We start from the raw sequence: 17,205 nt of genomic DNA, 5'->3' as shown, positions 1-17,205 counted from the left end.
TGATTATGTAACACTCTTCCATCGCAGCTGCTCTGCGGATAGTTACCTGCTTTTAGTGGGATTCAGCTTGACTTAACTGTAATAAAAACCGGGAGCCAAGATAAATACTGAGTCATAGATTGCTGTAGGATGTGGTTGTTGTCGAAAATCATAAGGGTTTTAATAATGACAAATGTAATACAGAGAAATGCAACTTGTTTCAGCATAATTTGCTATGAAATTTTCCCCTTGCTCGTTTGTGTAATGTTTGAATCAGTGGTTTGATAATGAACAGTAATGGAATATATGTATACAATTAACTTCAACGCAATCGCGGCACAAATAATGGTGGCAAGAATATTTTTGCAGATTGTTCTTGGGAAAACCAAGCTTTTCTCAGTGCTTTGATATATTAAAATAGTTTGGACGAGAGCGCTGCATTTGAGCATTTTGTGATTTCATTAAATGGCTCAGCAGCTTGAACCTATCATGGTCAGATGTGGTAATTATTAGTTGGTAACTGGAAAGTTGAGCTATTCTGCATTTCAAGCTAGTAAGCTAGTAAATTTAATAAGGAACAAATATTGAATATAGTTTTGTGTTTGGAATAGATAGATTTTTATCCAAAAGTTAGTAATCTGCCAATTCCTACCCACCAGTCAGCTTTCACCATCATACACCACCAATCAGCCAACATTCTACAGGCAACTAAACATACTCAGAGGAAGCATACATGAACTCACAATGCCTTTGCTGGGTTGTTGTCATTGTAAATGACAGGGAGAATTATGCCATTCCTCTCACTAATAGAGCACAGCCTATTTTGTTCTCCTAGACACCATGAAAACCATACATTTTTGTGGTCTCATGAAATCAATCTCACATTCTCTCTACAAACTGGACAATAGGGTGTAAAGATTTCTGCTGCACAACTTCCACAAGTTAGTGGAAAGAAAATACAAAGACAAAGATTCAAATTGGTCCAATGTGTGTACTTTGGACTAAAGTTTTTTTAAGGGAATCTTCTGAATTTGAATCATAATATTTGATGCAGATGTACAAAGGTGCTGATGCTAATAAAATATTTATTTGTTCAACCCTATAAATATATTTATTTTATTACAAAAATGTTCTCATAATTCAATCATTCAAGCATTACAGTGAATTTGGAGTCCATTCTAGAACTCACTGGCATAAGGTGGGAATGTACCCTGGATGGATGCCACATTCACAACCAGTGCAACTTAGCAAAGCCACTGAACTTAGTTGCAGGAGAGAGGAGACAAAGAGACACGGGGAGCCTATTTGAATCCTCAGAGTCAGCAACCTGAGGTCAGGATTGAACCATGGCGCTTGGAACAAAGAGGCTATGATGCTGCACCACCATGTCGCTTGGTCAATTCTTAAATTTTTTTGTTAACTTCTTCCCCAGACACGGAAACTGACTAAAGTGGAGCGCCAGAGATTCAGCGAGGAGGTGGAGATGTTGAAGAACCTTCAGCACCCAAACATTGTTCGCTTTTATGACTCCTGGAAGTCCACGGTGAAAGGACATAAATGTGTCCTGCTTGTCACAGAACTTATGACCTCCGGCACTCTCAAAACGTGAGTTTGGTTTTGAAGCTGAGAGAGATTTTTTCTGTTCTTGAACTCATGAAGTTTGTTTCCTCTGACTGTACAGGTATCTGAAACGATTTAAGGAAATGAAGCCAAAGCTTCTTCAGCGCTGGAGCCGGCAGATACTAAAAGGGCTTCACTTCCTGCACACTCGAGCTCCCCCAATCATCCACAGAGATCTGAAATGTGACAACATCTTTATTACAGGACCCACAGGGAGCGTAAAAATTGGCGATCTCGGACTTGCTACACTTAAAAGAGCATCGTTTGCTAAGAGTGTAATCGGTAAGCTCTCACAGTTTAAATATTGATGCTGTTTATACGCCTTATAAATTAGTGAACGTCACAGTATGTGTTGATGTTGGACAATCTAAACTTTTTCTAGACACAAAAATTCTGGTAGTATAAGTTTTTTGAATCTTCTGTTTTCCAGGAACACCGGAGTTTATGGCTCCAGAGATGTATGAAGAGAAATATGACGAGGCTGTTGATGTGTATGCCTTTGGCATGTGCATCTTAGAGATGACTACATCAGAATACCCATACTCTGAATGCCAAAACGCGGCACAAATCTACCGCAAAGTAACAAGTGTAAGTTTGAAACAATGTTCATTCATTCATTCAATTTTCAAAAACAGTAGCAACAGGTAACGCACCGAACAGTTGGATAGAATTGTTTCTTCTATTCATTGTTGTCCCCTCCATTGTTGTTCATGTTTGCAATGTGTGGCACAACATGAACTAGGTTTACATAAGCTCCATATGCATGTCCATCTGGAAGTCTTTATCTAGCCCAACTATGGGAGGCCCCATGTACTGCTACAAGATCCAAACTCGAACCCAGCGTGGAACAGAACAGTAAACATTCCACTATATGTCTCACTCTTATTTTTTACCCCTTCTGTCCTCATTTCCTCCCATTTCCTTTAAAGCTCTCTGAGGATTGACCTTGAGCACAGCCTTAATTTTTGTGGCTGGAGTCGATTAGATCTGCCATGAACTCTGGAATGTCCCCTGCAATGATCCCATCATTACATGGGTGTTTTTGAAAACACACTGCAGGCGACCCTTTTTTATTATGTAACTGCTAAAAAACTAGAGAAATTCGCAAAGTCATCTGTCACCAAACAACCTGTTTGTCAGCGATGAAATGAGACATTTTGTGTCCACACATCTATCTATCTGTCTGTCTGTCTGTCTGTCTGTCTGTCTGTCTGTCTGTCTGTCTATATGTATATAAAGAGGGAGATTGAGAGAGAGAGAGCGAGAGGGAGAGAGAGAGAAAGTTTTCATAAGATGTTATCAAACTGCATTTCAATGATTCCTAATCCCATAAAGATTTATATTTAGAGGTCCATTAGACCATCATCTTATTTACCATTTGAAAGTTACACTGCACCGCCTAATTTGTCTGCGTGGTCCAGACATTGGATTTAAAAGTCGAACAGTAACAATAAGGTTAAGTGCAGAATGTCAGTTTACATTTAAGAGTAAGAATGTTTTAATGGCATTTCGTACATTAGAGACATTCTGCAGATTAACAATTGCTTCATTTTAAAAATCCAATCACTTCAGCACTGGGCCAAAAGTACAAACATTGTTTCATTGTCCAAATACTCACAAGGCACACATTTAGCTAGACTGGAAAGGTTACAACACACATATGTGAATCATCTCATATTACGCCATCCACAGACACATAAGTAAGACGTCAACTTAGTGAACACAGAGCACTTTCTGATGGTTTAAATATTCATGCATGTGTCTGTGCAAAAAAGATAAACAAAGGACGTTAAAAGAAAGTGCATAATCTAGGCCTGTGGCTATAAAGTGTAATTAACAAAAACTAAGGTTGTAGTAAAGTGAAAATGGTATCTGCAGTGATCCATGAATACAGTGCTTCATAAAACTGCATGCTCTTTAGAGGCTCCACAAACATCATGGGGCCATAGGGAAAGGGTGTGAGGCGATGGCTTAGCAACAGTGCTCCTTTAAGCCGAGTGACAGGCTAAGTGCATTTCTGCACGTGCTCAGTAATCTCGTGGGAAATGTGGAGCAAATCGAATTCTATAATGACGTGATAACATTTAATAGGGAGCTGTTAATCGCCCTTATTCCACTGCACCATTGAAAGGCTTGACTGTGATTGGACATTCGGTGTTGATTAATTTTCTTTAACAGTAGCTCAGTAATGACAGCTGCAAGGCAAAGCACAGATAATTTAATGTGCTAACTCAAACACTTCATTGTTTGTATGTTACAAGTAAATTAGCTTTAACCGAATTGGATTTTAAACTTTATTATAAAAATGGCCAGTGTCAAAATGTTGACACTGGCCATTTTTATAATAAAGTTTAAAATCCATTCAGCGTATCAGTAACATTACATTTTCAAAGACTTGAACTGCCAGATAGAGAGCAAGAGACAAAAAAAAAAAATAGCTGGTGAGGGAACAACGGTTTTAAGATAACATAAGTGACACCAGATACTTATTCATTCAGCAGTAAACATTACTATAAACTGTTCCATTACACCACAGCCTTGTTAATTCTTTATCTGATTTGATGTAAAAAATGTATCTCATACTGTTGAGTAGAAGAGTTGTTCATGCATGATCCATGTATTATTTGGTAAGCTTGCATTTGTGTTCATGTACAAAGTCAATGGCCTACAAACATGTTTATCCATTTTTATACTATATACTTTGTATACAAAATAAATATTCATTGTTAAATTATGATTAACAGCACAATTGTCGGAGTTTTTATTTCATAATTTATCATTAACTAATACTGATTCATTATATCAAAGTGTATCAAAGTATCAAAATATACTTCCATAGTAAACAAATATATTAATAGGGAATGAAGTGGTATAGTGTTTGATGTACCAGTGGACCAAAAAGGTGCTCTTTTAATTATATATATGTGATAAAAATTGCTACTGAATGTTTGGAGGCTACTACTGTATCTTAATATAGTGTGTATGTTGTGTAAATGTATGTGGGTAGTCATGTGTTGATATTGGCTCTGTGAGATAGGGCAGATTTTGGCCTGCTGTAATACCAGTAAATTACTGTGTGGTTTGCTGTTCACGTACTTCCATTTCAGCTTTATGAGCTACAATAGCCCAGCCCTTAGTACATACTTTCTAAGTCCATACCAACTACATTACATAAGTGTGATACAGCGTGGAACCTCATCACATATGTATGACTTTTAAATGAGAAATAATATACATGCTCTGAGACCCTTGCTTTTTGCTGGTTTGCTGTAAATCTTGTATATGAAGTCTCATATTTAACATTTCTTTTGTATTTATTTCGTGTTTCAGGGAATGAAACCAAACAGCTTTTACAAAGTAAAAGTTCCTGAGCTGAAAGAGATTATAGAAGGATGCATACGAATGAACAAAGATGAACGGTAACTCATGTTTTTCTACCATGTCATAGGTTTGAATTCTAGTTTAAAATAGTTTTCTATTAGACTCTTTCAATAACAAGGAGTATGAATGATTTTTGGGGAAGTATTTAAGCCATTTCTTTAATCAAACTAATCAGTAATGAGGTTATTTTTAAATATGGATTGTCATTGTACAATTTAATTAGCCTGATTCATTTGCTTACACTCGCCGCATCCAGTCTTTCCCATTGAAGATAATAATCTTTGTGTCTAACAAAAGAGCTTTAATTAAATCTGCCATATAATTTTTCCACATGAATTAAATCCTGGTTGTTTTGCAGCATCTCTAGTGTTTAGGCTCCAAGCAACCTCCTCTTTTTGTCTAGAACAATAGCCTGCTTTAAACAAATTGCACCTATAAAAGAAAATAATGTCTATCAATTCCCATTCATCTCCATGGGCAGATACACCATTCAGGACCTACTGGAGCATGTATTCTTCCAGGACCACAATGGTGTGCGTGTCGAGCTTGCAGAAGAGGACGACATGGAGAAGTCAAGCCTGAAACTCTGGCTGCGCATGGATGGCACCAAGAAGCTCCATGGCAAATACAAGGACAACAATGCCATTGAATTTCTGTTCGAGCTCTACAAGGATGTTCCCGAAGAGGTGGCACAGGAGATGGTAAGTGAATGCAAATTCCAAGAAGAACAATTACAGTCATGGCCAAAAATGTCAGCACCAATTGGAATTTCTTTTAGAAAATGCAAACCTTCTCTCAGAAAATTGTTGCAGTTGCAAATGTTTTGGTACTCACATGTTTATTTTTTGTTTGCATTGGAACAACACAAAAAAACAGAGAAGAAAAGTCAAATCTGATAAAATTCCACACAGAACCCAAAGAAATGCACTAGACAAAATTATTACCAACCTCAACTTAATATTAAATATTTGGTAGCACCCTCTTTGGAAAAAATAACTGAAATCAATCGCTTCCCGTAACCATTAATGAGTTTCTTACACTTCTCTACTGGAAATTTGGACCACTCTTCTTTTGCAAACTGCTCCATGTCATTCAGATTGGAAGGAAGCCTTCTCCCAACTGCTGTTTTGAGAGCTCTCCACAGGTGTTCTATTGGATTCAGATATGGACTCATTGCTGGCCATTTCAGAACTCTCTTTCGCTTTGTTTGGAACCATTTCTGAGTGCGTTTTGAAGTGTGTTTCGGGTCATTGTCCTGCTGGAAACCCATGACCTCTGGTGGAGATGCAGCTTTCTGACACTGGCCACTACATTGCGCACCAAAATTCTTTGGTAATTAACAGATTTCATGATACCGTCCACACAGTCAAGGCATCCAGTGCCAGAAGCAGCAAAGCAACATCAACGCCAATTTTTTTCCAATTTCCAATTTCCAATTTTTCCAATTTCCAATTTTTCACCTCCAAAATGTTCGATTGTAGGTGCTGTGTTCTTTTCTTTGAAGGGCTCATTTCTTATTCTATAAACAGTGCCATGATGTCCTTTACAAAAAGCTCTACTTTTGTCTCATTTGTCCACAGTATGTTTTCACAGAAGCATTGTGGTTTTGTCACATACGTTTTGGAAAACTCAAGTCTTGCTTTTTTATGCGTATATGTTTGTGTCAGCAGTGGTGTCCTCCTGGGTCTCCTACCATAGCGTCTCTTTTCACTCAGATGGCAACAGAGAGTGCGAGCTGACACTGTTGTACCCTGTGTCTGCAGCTCAGCTTGAATTGGTTTGGAAGTTAATCAGGGTTCTTTATTCACTATTCGAACAATCCTTTGTTGTCATTTTTTATTAATTTTGCTCTTACTGTCCATGTCCAGGTAGGTTAGCTACAGTGCCTTTGGCTGTAAACATCTTGATGATATTGCGCACAGTGGTCACAACAACATTAAGACATCTGGAGATAGACTTGTAGCCTTGAGATTGTCCATGTTTTATTTACAGTTTGTTTTTCAAACTTTTCTCCATTTTAATTAGTTGCAGGTGTGATTACTATGTGGCCCACACCTGTTACTTGCCACAGGTGTGTCTATATACAAATTACAGGAGCCTCATATCCTTGAAAAGCAATTATTTCTTAAAATTTTGACAAGGGGCCAATCATTTTGTCCAGCCCATTTTTGAGTTCTGTGTGAAATCTTATAAAATTTGACTTTTCTATTTTTTTTGTGTGTGTTGCTGCAGTGCAAACAAAAACAATAAGCACATAAATACCCAAACATTTGCAATTGGAAAATTTTTCTGAGAGAATTGCAAGAGTGCCGATTTTTTTTAAATGACTGTATATTGAATTAGTGCAATGTAGTCAGGAATACATGTCTTGATAAATAGGATGAACCAATATGTTGGACCAGAGAGCTGTCTGTTGGAGAAATGCCAGTCGTTTTGATTTTGAGAAAGGTGAAATCAGAGCGAACGTGCAAGCATAGGCCATAGCCAATGCAGCAATTATTCTGCAAAACAATAAACATAAAAATGAAACAGACATTCTGATGTCACATATTCATCTTTTGATGTCTTATGTCAATGAGACTCGAATGCTCTCAGTTTATTTCAACAACGTTATAATGGGCCTAACTATTTCAACACTTTTGGAGGGACCAGTTAATGTAAATGTAGGTAAATACATAATTATTATATCGGGATGTCATAGCTTAGTGGTTAACACTTTGGAAGGTCATGAGTTCATATCCCAGCCATACCAAGCTGCCACTCCTGGGCCCCAGAGTAAGTCCCTTAACTCCATAGCTGTTTAGTTGTGAAAATGGTATAAATGTCTTTTAAAATAAAAGTCGCTCTGGATAAGGGTGTCTGTCAAAAGTCATAAATGTAAATGTAAGTATATGGTGTCAGGGCAGTTCAAGGTATCATGACGAATCAGTGGAAATGCAGATTGGTCTATAACACCACCTTTTTTATAAAACCTTTGGGCATAAAATATTAACTTTACGATGAAAACAGTTTGAACACTGGGTCAAATAGTCTGCCTAAAAATGTGCATGATTTTCTCATGTAATCAATATCAAACTTTAATAGCTGTTTGTATAGCTAATCTGTCTGGCTGCGGAAGAGGAGGGCTTGGTTGTACCCATTTAATAAGGGTTCGTATTTTTTTCAGACTGGGATGCTTGGTGAAAATAGGCTCAGGTTTCACTTTTCTCTGGAATCTTATGTCAGTGACCTGGTGGATTTGTATGTCCTCACTGAGTGCTCATTACAAACTCTTCCTGTGTTTAACAATTTAAGAACACTTCCAGATCCCTTTAACCTTACGCTCCAAATGCAATTAAAGTGCATATATATTTATATCTGTAAGATGTTCCCTTAGTAGGGTTCTGCTTAAGATAATTACCATTTACCACTTTTGGAGCAGAGGCACAAGGCCATATTTAGCTGTTCAGTGTCTCTGGCTGGATAACAACATTCAAGGACACAGCTCAGCAACTTAATCATCGTTTCAGTAATATGAGATGCAGGATACAGGCGGAAGAAGAGGTCACATGCTTCATTGTAGAGTAGCTTTAGAGGTGTGTCACAAAACAACCCATCTGGTCCCTTCTCTTCACCAGAGGATTTAAGAGGACCGGACCTCCTGTTAATTGGGAAAGACTTCCACAATCCTTCCTTTCTCTCACCATGCACTTTTCATCAAGAACAAATTTACTGATCGGCTTTCAGTTATCAGGTTAATCTGGCTGACTGAGATGATGATAGACAGTCCAGAACATGTGACTTAGATTGTTTGGGAAGAAATGCAACCAGAGATTCACTCCAATTAAGGATGAACGCATAGATGATACAGACTGATAAACTCAGATTAACTTACTTAGTATCAAAAGACTGTTACAGTGATATAATGTGTTGCAGTATGATATACACAGTTTATGGATTCCCCGTGTAACCTAACCAAATTCAACTTAATGTCAATTTAGCCAGTGCATAAATTCCCAATCACACAAAAAATAGCAATCACTGGGAATAGAAAAAGGACAAATAGACAAGCATGTTATATGTATTATACTCTTAATGTACATTTTATAGTTCTTATATAGTACTTAAAAAAGGTTTAGTACTTTTGAGATTTCTGTTATTACAGACACACAGTGAGAGTACTGATACTCCACACAGTGAGGTTATGCTTGTGGTCATGTGACAAGTATTCACTTCAAAGTCATGAGGATAGGCATGCTTTTCTGACACTTAGGGAAGATAAAGGTAAAATTTTACACATTGGGGTTGGGGGGAAATAATTATTTGATCCCCTGTTGATTTTGTAAATTTACCTTCTTACAAAGAAATTAACAGACACATTTATTTTCAAGGTAGGTTGATTTTAATAATTTTTCTTCTTACGGGTGCTCCCATTAGGGGTCGCCACAGTGGATTATCCATCTCCATACCCCCTGTCAACTACATTTGCCTCTTTCAAACCAACTACCTGCATGTCCTCCCTCACCACATCCATAAACCTCCTCTTTGGTCTTCCTCTTTTCCTCTTTCCTGGTGGCTCCATCCTCAGCATTCTCCTACCAATATACCTCATGTCCCTCCTCTGCACATGTCCAAACCATCTCAATCGTGCCCCCGTCACCTTGTCTCCAAAACGTCCCACATGTGCTGTCCCTTTAATAAACTCGCTTCTAATTCTGTCCATCCTCATCACTCCCAACGAAAATCTCAACATTTTCAGCTCTGCTACCTCCAGCTCCACCTCCTGTCTTTTACTCAATGCCACTGTCTCTAAAACATACAACATCGCAGGTCTCACCACAGTCTTATAAACTTTCCCTTTCACTTTTGCAGATACCCTTTTATCACAAATCACTCCTGCTATTACTCTTTCCCACCCACTTCACTCTGCCTGCACTTTTTTCTTCACTTCTCCATTACTTTGCACTGTTGACCCCAGGTACCTAAACTCATCCACCTTATCCACCTCTTCTCCCTGCAACTGCACCACTCCACTGCCCTCCCTCTTATTCACACACATTTACTCTGTCTTACTCCTACTGACTTTCATTCCCTATCTCTCCAGCACATACCTCCAGCTCTCCAGGCTCTCCTCAACCTGCTCCCTACTCTCACCACAAATCACAATATCATCCGCAAACATCATAGTCCACGGAGATTCCTGTCTGACCTCGTCCGTCAAACTGTCCATCACCACTGCAAACAGGAAAGGGCTCAGAGCTGATCCTTGATGCAGTCCAACCTTCACCTTAAACCAGTCTGTCGTTCCTACTGCACACTTCACTGCTGTCACACTGTCCTCATACATGTCCTGCAGCACCCTCACATACTTCTCTGACACACCTGACTTCCTAATACAATACCACAACTCCTCTCTCTGCACCCTGTTGTACGCATTTTATTCTAATTCCACAGACACACAATGCAACTCCTTCTGACCTGCTCTATACTTGTCCATTAACATTCTCAAAGCAAATAATGCATCTGTGGTGCTCTTCCTAGGCCTGAAACCATACTGTTGCTCACAGATGGTCACCTCTTTTCTCAGCCTGGCTTCCACTACTCTTTCCCATAACTTCATGGTGTGACCATGAAGATCGGTACCAGTGCACGCCTTCTTTTTTCCTCAGGCATCTTCTCACCTTCCAGAATCTTGTTGAACAACCTGGTTAAAAACTACATTACAAAAAATAAAAATAAAAATCCATTTATAAAAATTTTTATGATCCCCTACCAACCAGCAAGAATTCTGACTCCCACACACCCAAATTAGTCGTGTCCCTCTTTAAGAAAGAACTCCCAATATCAACTTGTTAAGTGTATAAAAGACGCCTGTCACAGAATCAACATCTTCCATATAAACCCCTCCAACACTATTGGCAAGACCAAAGAGCTGCCAAAGGACATCAGGGACAAGATTTTAGACCTGCACAAGGCTGAAATGGGCTACAAAACCATCAGCAAGAAAAAAGCTTGGGTAGAACGAGACCACTGTTGACACAATATTTTAAATATTGTAATTTTATAATTTAAAAATAAAAGAAAAACAAGAGAAGTCAATCGCCCTCGCTCTGAAACTCCATGCAAAATCTCACCTCATGGCATAAGGATTATTCTGAGAAAGGTAAGGGATCAGCCCAGAATTACACGGAAGGAACTTGTTAATAATCTCAAGGGGGCTGGGACACACCAAGCACCCTTCAGAGAAGGTTTGGGAGAATGTGATATGGTCAGATGAGATAAAAATGTAGCTCTTTGGCATCAACTCGACCCGCTATGTGTGGAGCAGAGCAATGCTGAATATGACCACACATGAATAAGAACATCATCCCCACTGTCAATCATGGAGTAGGAAACATTCTGCTTTGGGGCTGTTTTTCTGCTAATGGTACAGAAAGACTTCACCACATGAACGGGGCCATGCACTGTAGAATCTTGGATGAGAACCTTCTGGCCTCAACCTGAACACTGAAGATGGGTGGTGGATTGGCCTTCCAGCATTAAAATAAAATGGCCAAAGCAACAATCTGATGGTCTTGTAGCCCATTGCAGTCTTGTGCAGGTCTACAATCTTGTCCCTGACATCCTTTGGTCTTGCCCATGGTGGTGAAAAGGTTTGAATGGAAGAGGTTGATTCTGTGACTGGTGTCTTTTATGCACATAACGAGTTTATATTAGGAGCTCTTTCCTAAAGGGACAGGGTTGGGTGTGTGGGTGTATTGTGTGGGAGTATTCTTGCTGGTTGGTAGGGGATGAAATACTTATTTCACTCGATCAAATACAAATTAATGTATAACCTTTCTTTAATGTTATTTTTTCTGGTTTTGAGCATTTAGCATAATCTTTATTTTCATCTTCAAATTATTGAAATATTTATAGACCTTTAGGTGATGTACTCATTAACTTATTTCATATGTAGTACACATGCAGAACATCGATTGTGTTTTTTCGTTCTTAGGTGGTGCTGGGATTTGTGTGCGAGGCTGACTACAAATTGGTTGCCAGGGCAATGCGAGACCGAGTGACAGCCATCAAACGACAACGCGAGAGACAGCGTCGGATACGTGAGGAGGAAAAGAAGAAGCATGAAGAGAACATTGAGGAGGAACCCGAGTCACCTTTGCCTAAGCCCACTCGCCAAGTGTTGGAAAGCCCTGTCTCTTCCCCAATGCAGATCCCACCCACTTTGCCTCTTTATGACCCTCCTGCTGTCTCTCCAGTTATCTCTCCAGATTACAGCATCAATGCAGGTTTTTTACAAGAGCCAGAAGAACCAGAGGCCGACCAACACTTTCACATTCGCCACACCAGCTATTCCTCAATTACATGTGAGCATGAGATCGCATTCAGCCTTGTATTAATTCTTCTCACTGTTCTCAGGACTTTATTAGCTTAGTGTGTCTGTGTTACAGAAAACAGGCAATTTTTTATTTTGCTAATGCGACCGACAAAGTGCATGTTCAGTAAAGAGCCAGTTTAACACAAACACAGCCTAAAGATATTTAAAAATTTACTGAGTGTGAAAGAATCAGAGGTGGTGGTAGATCAGTGATTAGGGCATTGGTTCAAATCCCACCATCACTGAGCTGTCACTGCTAGGCCCTTAAACAAGGCCCTTAACTCTCCCCTGCTCAGTTGTCTGGATAAGGGTGTCTGCCAAATGCTATAAATGTAAATGAATGCCATGCTGCAGTTCACCTTGTTGCATAGCTGTGTTGATGTTGCACAGAGAATAGGACATATTTTGTCATCAGATTTTGTCTGTCAAAATGTATGTGCTGCCCTTCTATTGCCACATCATTGAATTAGAGAAAAGCACCAACATACTGTACAGATGACAGTGAACAACATTTGAAAATGTTTGAATGACCTAATAATAGACATTGTTAACAGGAAATGCATTTAGCAGAACATGAGTAAATTCAAAATTAACTGATCAAGAGACAACATTGTTTTAAATGCTGTGAGTGACTTTTGCTAGCAAGCTGTTTAAAATGTCATACGCATGCAGCACCTCTCACACTTCAATAAAGCAGTAAGCCTGCAAGTGTAAATGAACGTGTCCTTCATGGAGTGTTAAGTCTAACAGCTTTAATTCTGGGAAAGGTACGTTCCTATACGACTGACCTCACCTCGTAAACTAATTTTAATCGTCAGCATGCTCGCATTGCTGGACATGGCTTTGAGTTACTGGGTCACGCAGGGTTCGACAGGGGAGCAATGGGAAACCTGAAAAGGGAGATTAGTTCAATTATTCACTCTCACAAGGCCTTGCGTCATGTGCCTCACCGTTTTGATTGTGTGTAAGTGTTGTGTGCATGTCTTGGCAAAGTGGTTACAGGTAAGACCGCTTTGTACAAATGAGCAAACAATGACAGTGGGTGGGCAGACCAAACCCAATATTGTTCAAACATTTCATTTGAACCTTATGAATAGTTGTCTTTAGAGTCTGACATCACAAAGCAGGGTGACAGCAGAGTTTTGACCATTTGTATGCGTAAATTTATGATTGATATGCACAAGTTTTTACGGGTTCTACCACATTGTATTTTTTGTGCTCAATGTTAGATGCCATGATATTACCAGTGGGATTAAGCAATGCACACTGCGGTTTACCAGTCTTTAAAGATGGGTGTAAATGTAGGGCAAACCAAAAAATCTATTTTGCCTAATATATTTGGTGTTTATTTGCTCCTTCTAAACATGGATTAATCTAACTTCCAATAAAGCAGCTCAACCCCAAAGCATCGATTGCATTGTATCCGCTACCATATGCAAATTCTAACACGTCTCTTTTTATAGCACGCCATTACGTTTGTCTTAATCGAATGCTTAGTCTTATTTATCTTTTTAATTGTTTTGTTTTATAAATGATAGTATTCTGTATAGAAATTGTATACATTTTTTTTCGCTCAGTATCTTATTTGCTTTATTTTGTGTTTTTGTATCTCTCCAGCTGATTGCGAGACAGACGAGTATCTCAGTCCCTCTGGCTTTCAAGATGGGCTCGATGCTGCCATAGGAAACATTTGCTGCCCTTCTACCCCACCTTCTAATTTGGCCACGCCCCCTATCACACCCACCTCAACTCCTCCAATGCCACTTCTTCGCTTTCCTTCGGTATGTGCTTACGAGAACACTGCAGCGATTTAGCTTTAGATTACTTCAAGTTATCTTACTTTGTGCTGTCACGTGTGCACAGGAGAATACCGCAGGCTGGGGATAATGTCTAAAATCCTTTTGTAATCCTCTTTTGCCAGAGCATTGCTGTATGTAATAATATCGACAAAATCATATCGGGGCCTCCCAGTCCTTTTTCCTCATCGGTGGACAGGTGAGAACCTACTTTGTGTGTCCATTGGTTTAGCTGTTTCTGCACACGCATACACACAGACTCACAAACTGCTGGGACTTGCACGTAAACAACACAAATAAAAGTCTCTATTTATATTCATATAATGCAAAGGTTTGTGTCTATGCATCCTGAGTGCACACTTACACTTGCTCTCTAGAGTTTTGGAAAACAGCTACTTTGTATGTGTGCAGAGAGGCAAAAGTGTGTGTGTGTGTGTGTGTGTGTGTGTCAATAGGCTTGACAGGAACTCACATTGTCCTCTGGGCTTCGTCTTCTCCTCTCATCTTTCAAAACAGAGCACATTCCACTCATGCTGCTTGCTGCTGGTTAAATTTAGTAAACACTGTCCTCAAGAAAGATGTACTTCCCTGCAGCCCTCCCTGCCATATACCACAGTGGGCAGAAATTGTGGAAGCTCTAAGTTTGCCAAGCAGTAGGCCTCTCGTTAATTTTTTTCTAAGCGTGGTAGGAGGGCGAGGACTTGGCAGGGTCTAATGTGCCAAAAGACTTATGAGACACAATTAGCTTTCTGAACTATTCTTAAAACAAACATTGCATACTCCCAATTCTTCATGGCTGAAAACTCAGTTAAAGAAAACTTTGTCCTGTTTGAACAATTCTACAAAAATCAGCATCATATATTAACAATGATAGAAATATTTTGTTCTAGTTGGACCTTTTGAATGTTTGCAGATTTTTTTACATTTAGTACAAACTTATACCCCGTGTAGTAAACCTCTCCCCAATAGTGTCAGAGAAGGACCAATCAGAGAAGTCGAAAGCCTCACACGCCTCCTTACACATGAAAACTTCCATTCAGTACATTCAGTACCTGGATATTTTCTTTCTTCACTTCTGTCCCAGTAGGTTTAAAGCACTGCTTTTGGACAATAATCACTCAAAACATTCGTTGTACATATGCCATAGAGGTATATATGTTGAATAAAATGAGCTGTTTTAGTTGTGTTGGCTGAAAGTTTAAATGGTTACAGCTATGCCTCAGACGTGACCTCCGGTTTGAGTGACGGCTACGAGGGCCAATCAGAGAGGGGCAGTAAGTCAGCTGGCCGACGGACAGCAGCGAAACTGTTCAAGAGGAGGGCACGATCCCGCCTTCGCATTACAGGGGTACAATTCCTATATTTATTTATTATTGTTTAATTAACATTACTGGATGCATTCAACAGGGACTATAGTACCAATGTCTGATTTTGATTATTTTAATTTAATTTAAACAAATAGTTTTAGTTGGTTGTGAAAAGATTTGATAGATTGTGTGTCCTCTATGTTTTTCTATTCAAATAGCATGTTCTTTCACAGACTATTTCATTAATTCCTGGCAGTAGCAGAAGGTATTCCCTAATATAACCCAAATTTTCATGTTAGAAAGAGTAATCAGATAAGACAGACCAGATGGAAGAAATATTCAAATCAAATTTTGTTCAAATATTTGTAGAATTTATTATCCACAGAATAGGTTATAACCTGAACTGCAATAAATTGCACATCTGGAATTCTTAATATGGAGAATGCTTTTCATTTTATAGGCTGCCAATATTGAAAAGGTTTCACATCATGTTTTAAAGATCTCAGTTAAAAACCTCCAAAATAGAAGAATAAATAAATAATTATGATAATTTATGCATATTTAATTAATGTAGTTTTTCATGTAAAAGGTAATGGCATAAAATGGAAAACTGAAGCTGCTACTTTTGGCACAGTAGTAATGGAGATTGTTGTCTGTCTAAAGCTGTGTTTGGAGTTAATTTTTTTTTACATAAGGAGGTGAAGTATCTTTGGGATTTAATCCCACCTGTATTTATCATGCCAATAATTTGACTGACTGTGTGCTTACACCACTGGAAAGATTATGCCATTTTTCTACCAAATAAAAAGTACACATGAAATATATCTTGGTACAATATTGGCATGTTGATACAGATTCAGTTATATTTTGTGGGAAAACAGGTTTCATGCTCATTTCATGACTCTCCCCGAAACAATTCCGTACTATAAAGACGTCCAAAAAAATGGCAAACAATGAAAGAAACCACATTTAAAAAGGATGTGGCAGACAAGTTATTGAGTTTTTAGTGAAGATATACCATACATAAATGTCTGAGTTAATAATGATGTTGCTAATGGTTACCTTTGTCTTGATAGCCTTAGGAGGAGCTTTGATTAGACTTAATTACTATTTCAGCTAATTGATGCGGTTACACCCAGTACCAGATCATGCTGGAACAGGATCTGATACCTCGCAGTCTACAGTAAACAGGGGCTTCTTTTCATGGGTCCTTAATAAAAGATTAAAAAACTCAACTTAATAAGGGATTCATAAAAAGATTTAATTAACTGACTATCTATCAGATATTTCTATCCCTTTGGGGACATGCATGCAAAGGACAGCATGGGCTATCATTGTATAAGATGCTAGCAGCCTAGGTGACTAATGGAACAGTCATCATACTTGCACTGCTTTGCCCAGCAAGCAAATTGACATCTCAGTTTTGCTACATTTAGCCACACAGTCCGTCTAACTCAAGTGTTTTGCCTGTATGAATGCAGCAGTGGAAAAACCTTCATTCCACTTACTCTTAGTGTGTTTCTTCTTCAGCTATCTGATAAAGTGGATCGGGTGGTGGAGTGTCAACTTCAGACACACAATGATAAAATGGTCACATTCAAATTCGACCTTGACGGTGACAACCCTGAAGACATCGCTGCTGTTATGGTAGGCCAACTTGCACAGTATCTTGCGCACACACACACACACACACACACACACACACACACGCACACGCACACGCACAAATGCATATATCCAAGCACATCAGAAGTATAAAGTACTT

The 17,205-nt window shown here is 38.9% G+C and overlaps 1 protein-coding gene across 1 annotated transcript in view; it reads left to right on the top strand.

Annotated features, from left to right (window-relative positions):
• Nucleotides 1–17,205, top strand: part of wnk4a (WNK lysine deficient protein kinase 4a) — a 47,054-nt gene that overhangs the window by 15,448 nt on the left and 14,401 nt on the right. Inside the window, exons 3-12 of the mRNA XM_046854001.1 lie at nt 1,412–1,584; nt 1,661–1,881; nt 2,030–2,187; nt 4,930–5,018; nt 5,462–5,681; nt 11,957–12,326; nt 13,955–14,118; nt 14,259–14,332; nt 15,346–15,481; nt 16,971–17,087. Of these exons, the coding sequence (XP_046709957.1) occupies nt 1,412–1,584; nt 1,661–1,881; nt 2,030–2,187; nt 4,930–5,018; nt 5,462–5,681; nt 11,957–12,326; nt 13,955–14,118; nt 14,259–14,332; nt 15,346–15,481; nt 16,971–17,087 (1,722 nt within the window). The remainder of the gene's footprint in view (nt 1–1,411; nt 1,585–1,660; nt 1,882–2,029; nt 2,188–4,929; nt 5,019–5,461; nt 5,682–11,956; nt 12,327–13,954; nt 14,119–14,258; nt 14,333–15,345; nt 15,482–16,970; nt 17,088–17,205) is intronic.

This window comes from Silurus meridionalis, chromosome 7 (assembly GCF_014805685.1).
Source record: "Silurus meridionalis isolate SWU-2019-XX chromosome 7, ASM1480568v1, whole genome shotgun sequence".
NCBI lineage: Eukaryota > Metazoa > Chordata > Actinopteri > Siluriformes > Siluridae > Silurus > Silurus meridionalis.
The sequence above is the reverse complement of the archived record's forward strand: the minus strand, read 5'-3'. Positions and strand labels throughout refer to the sequence as shown.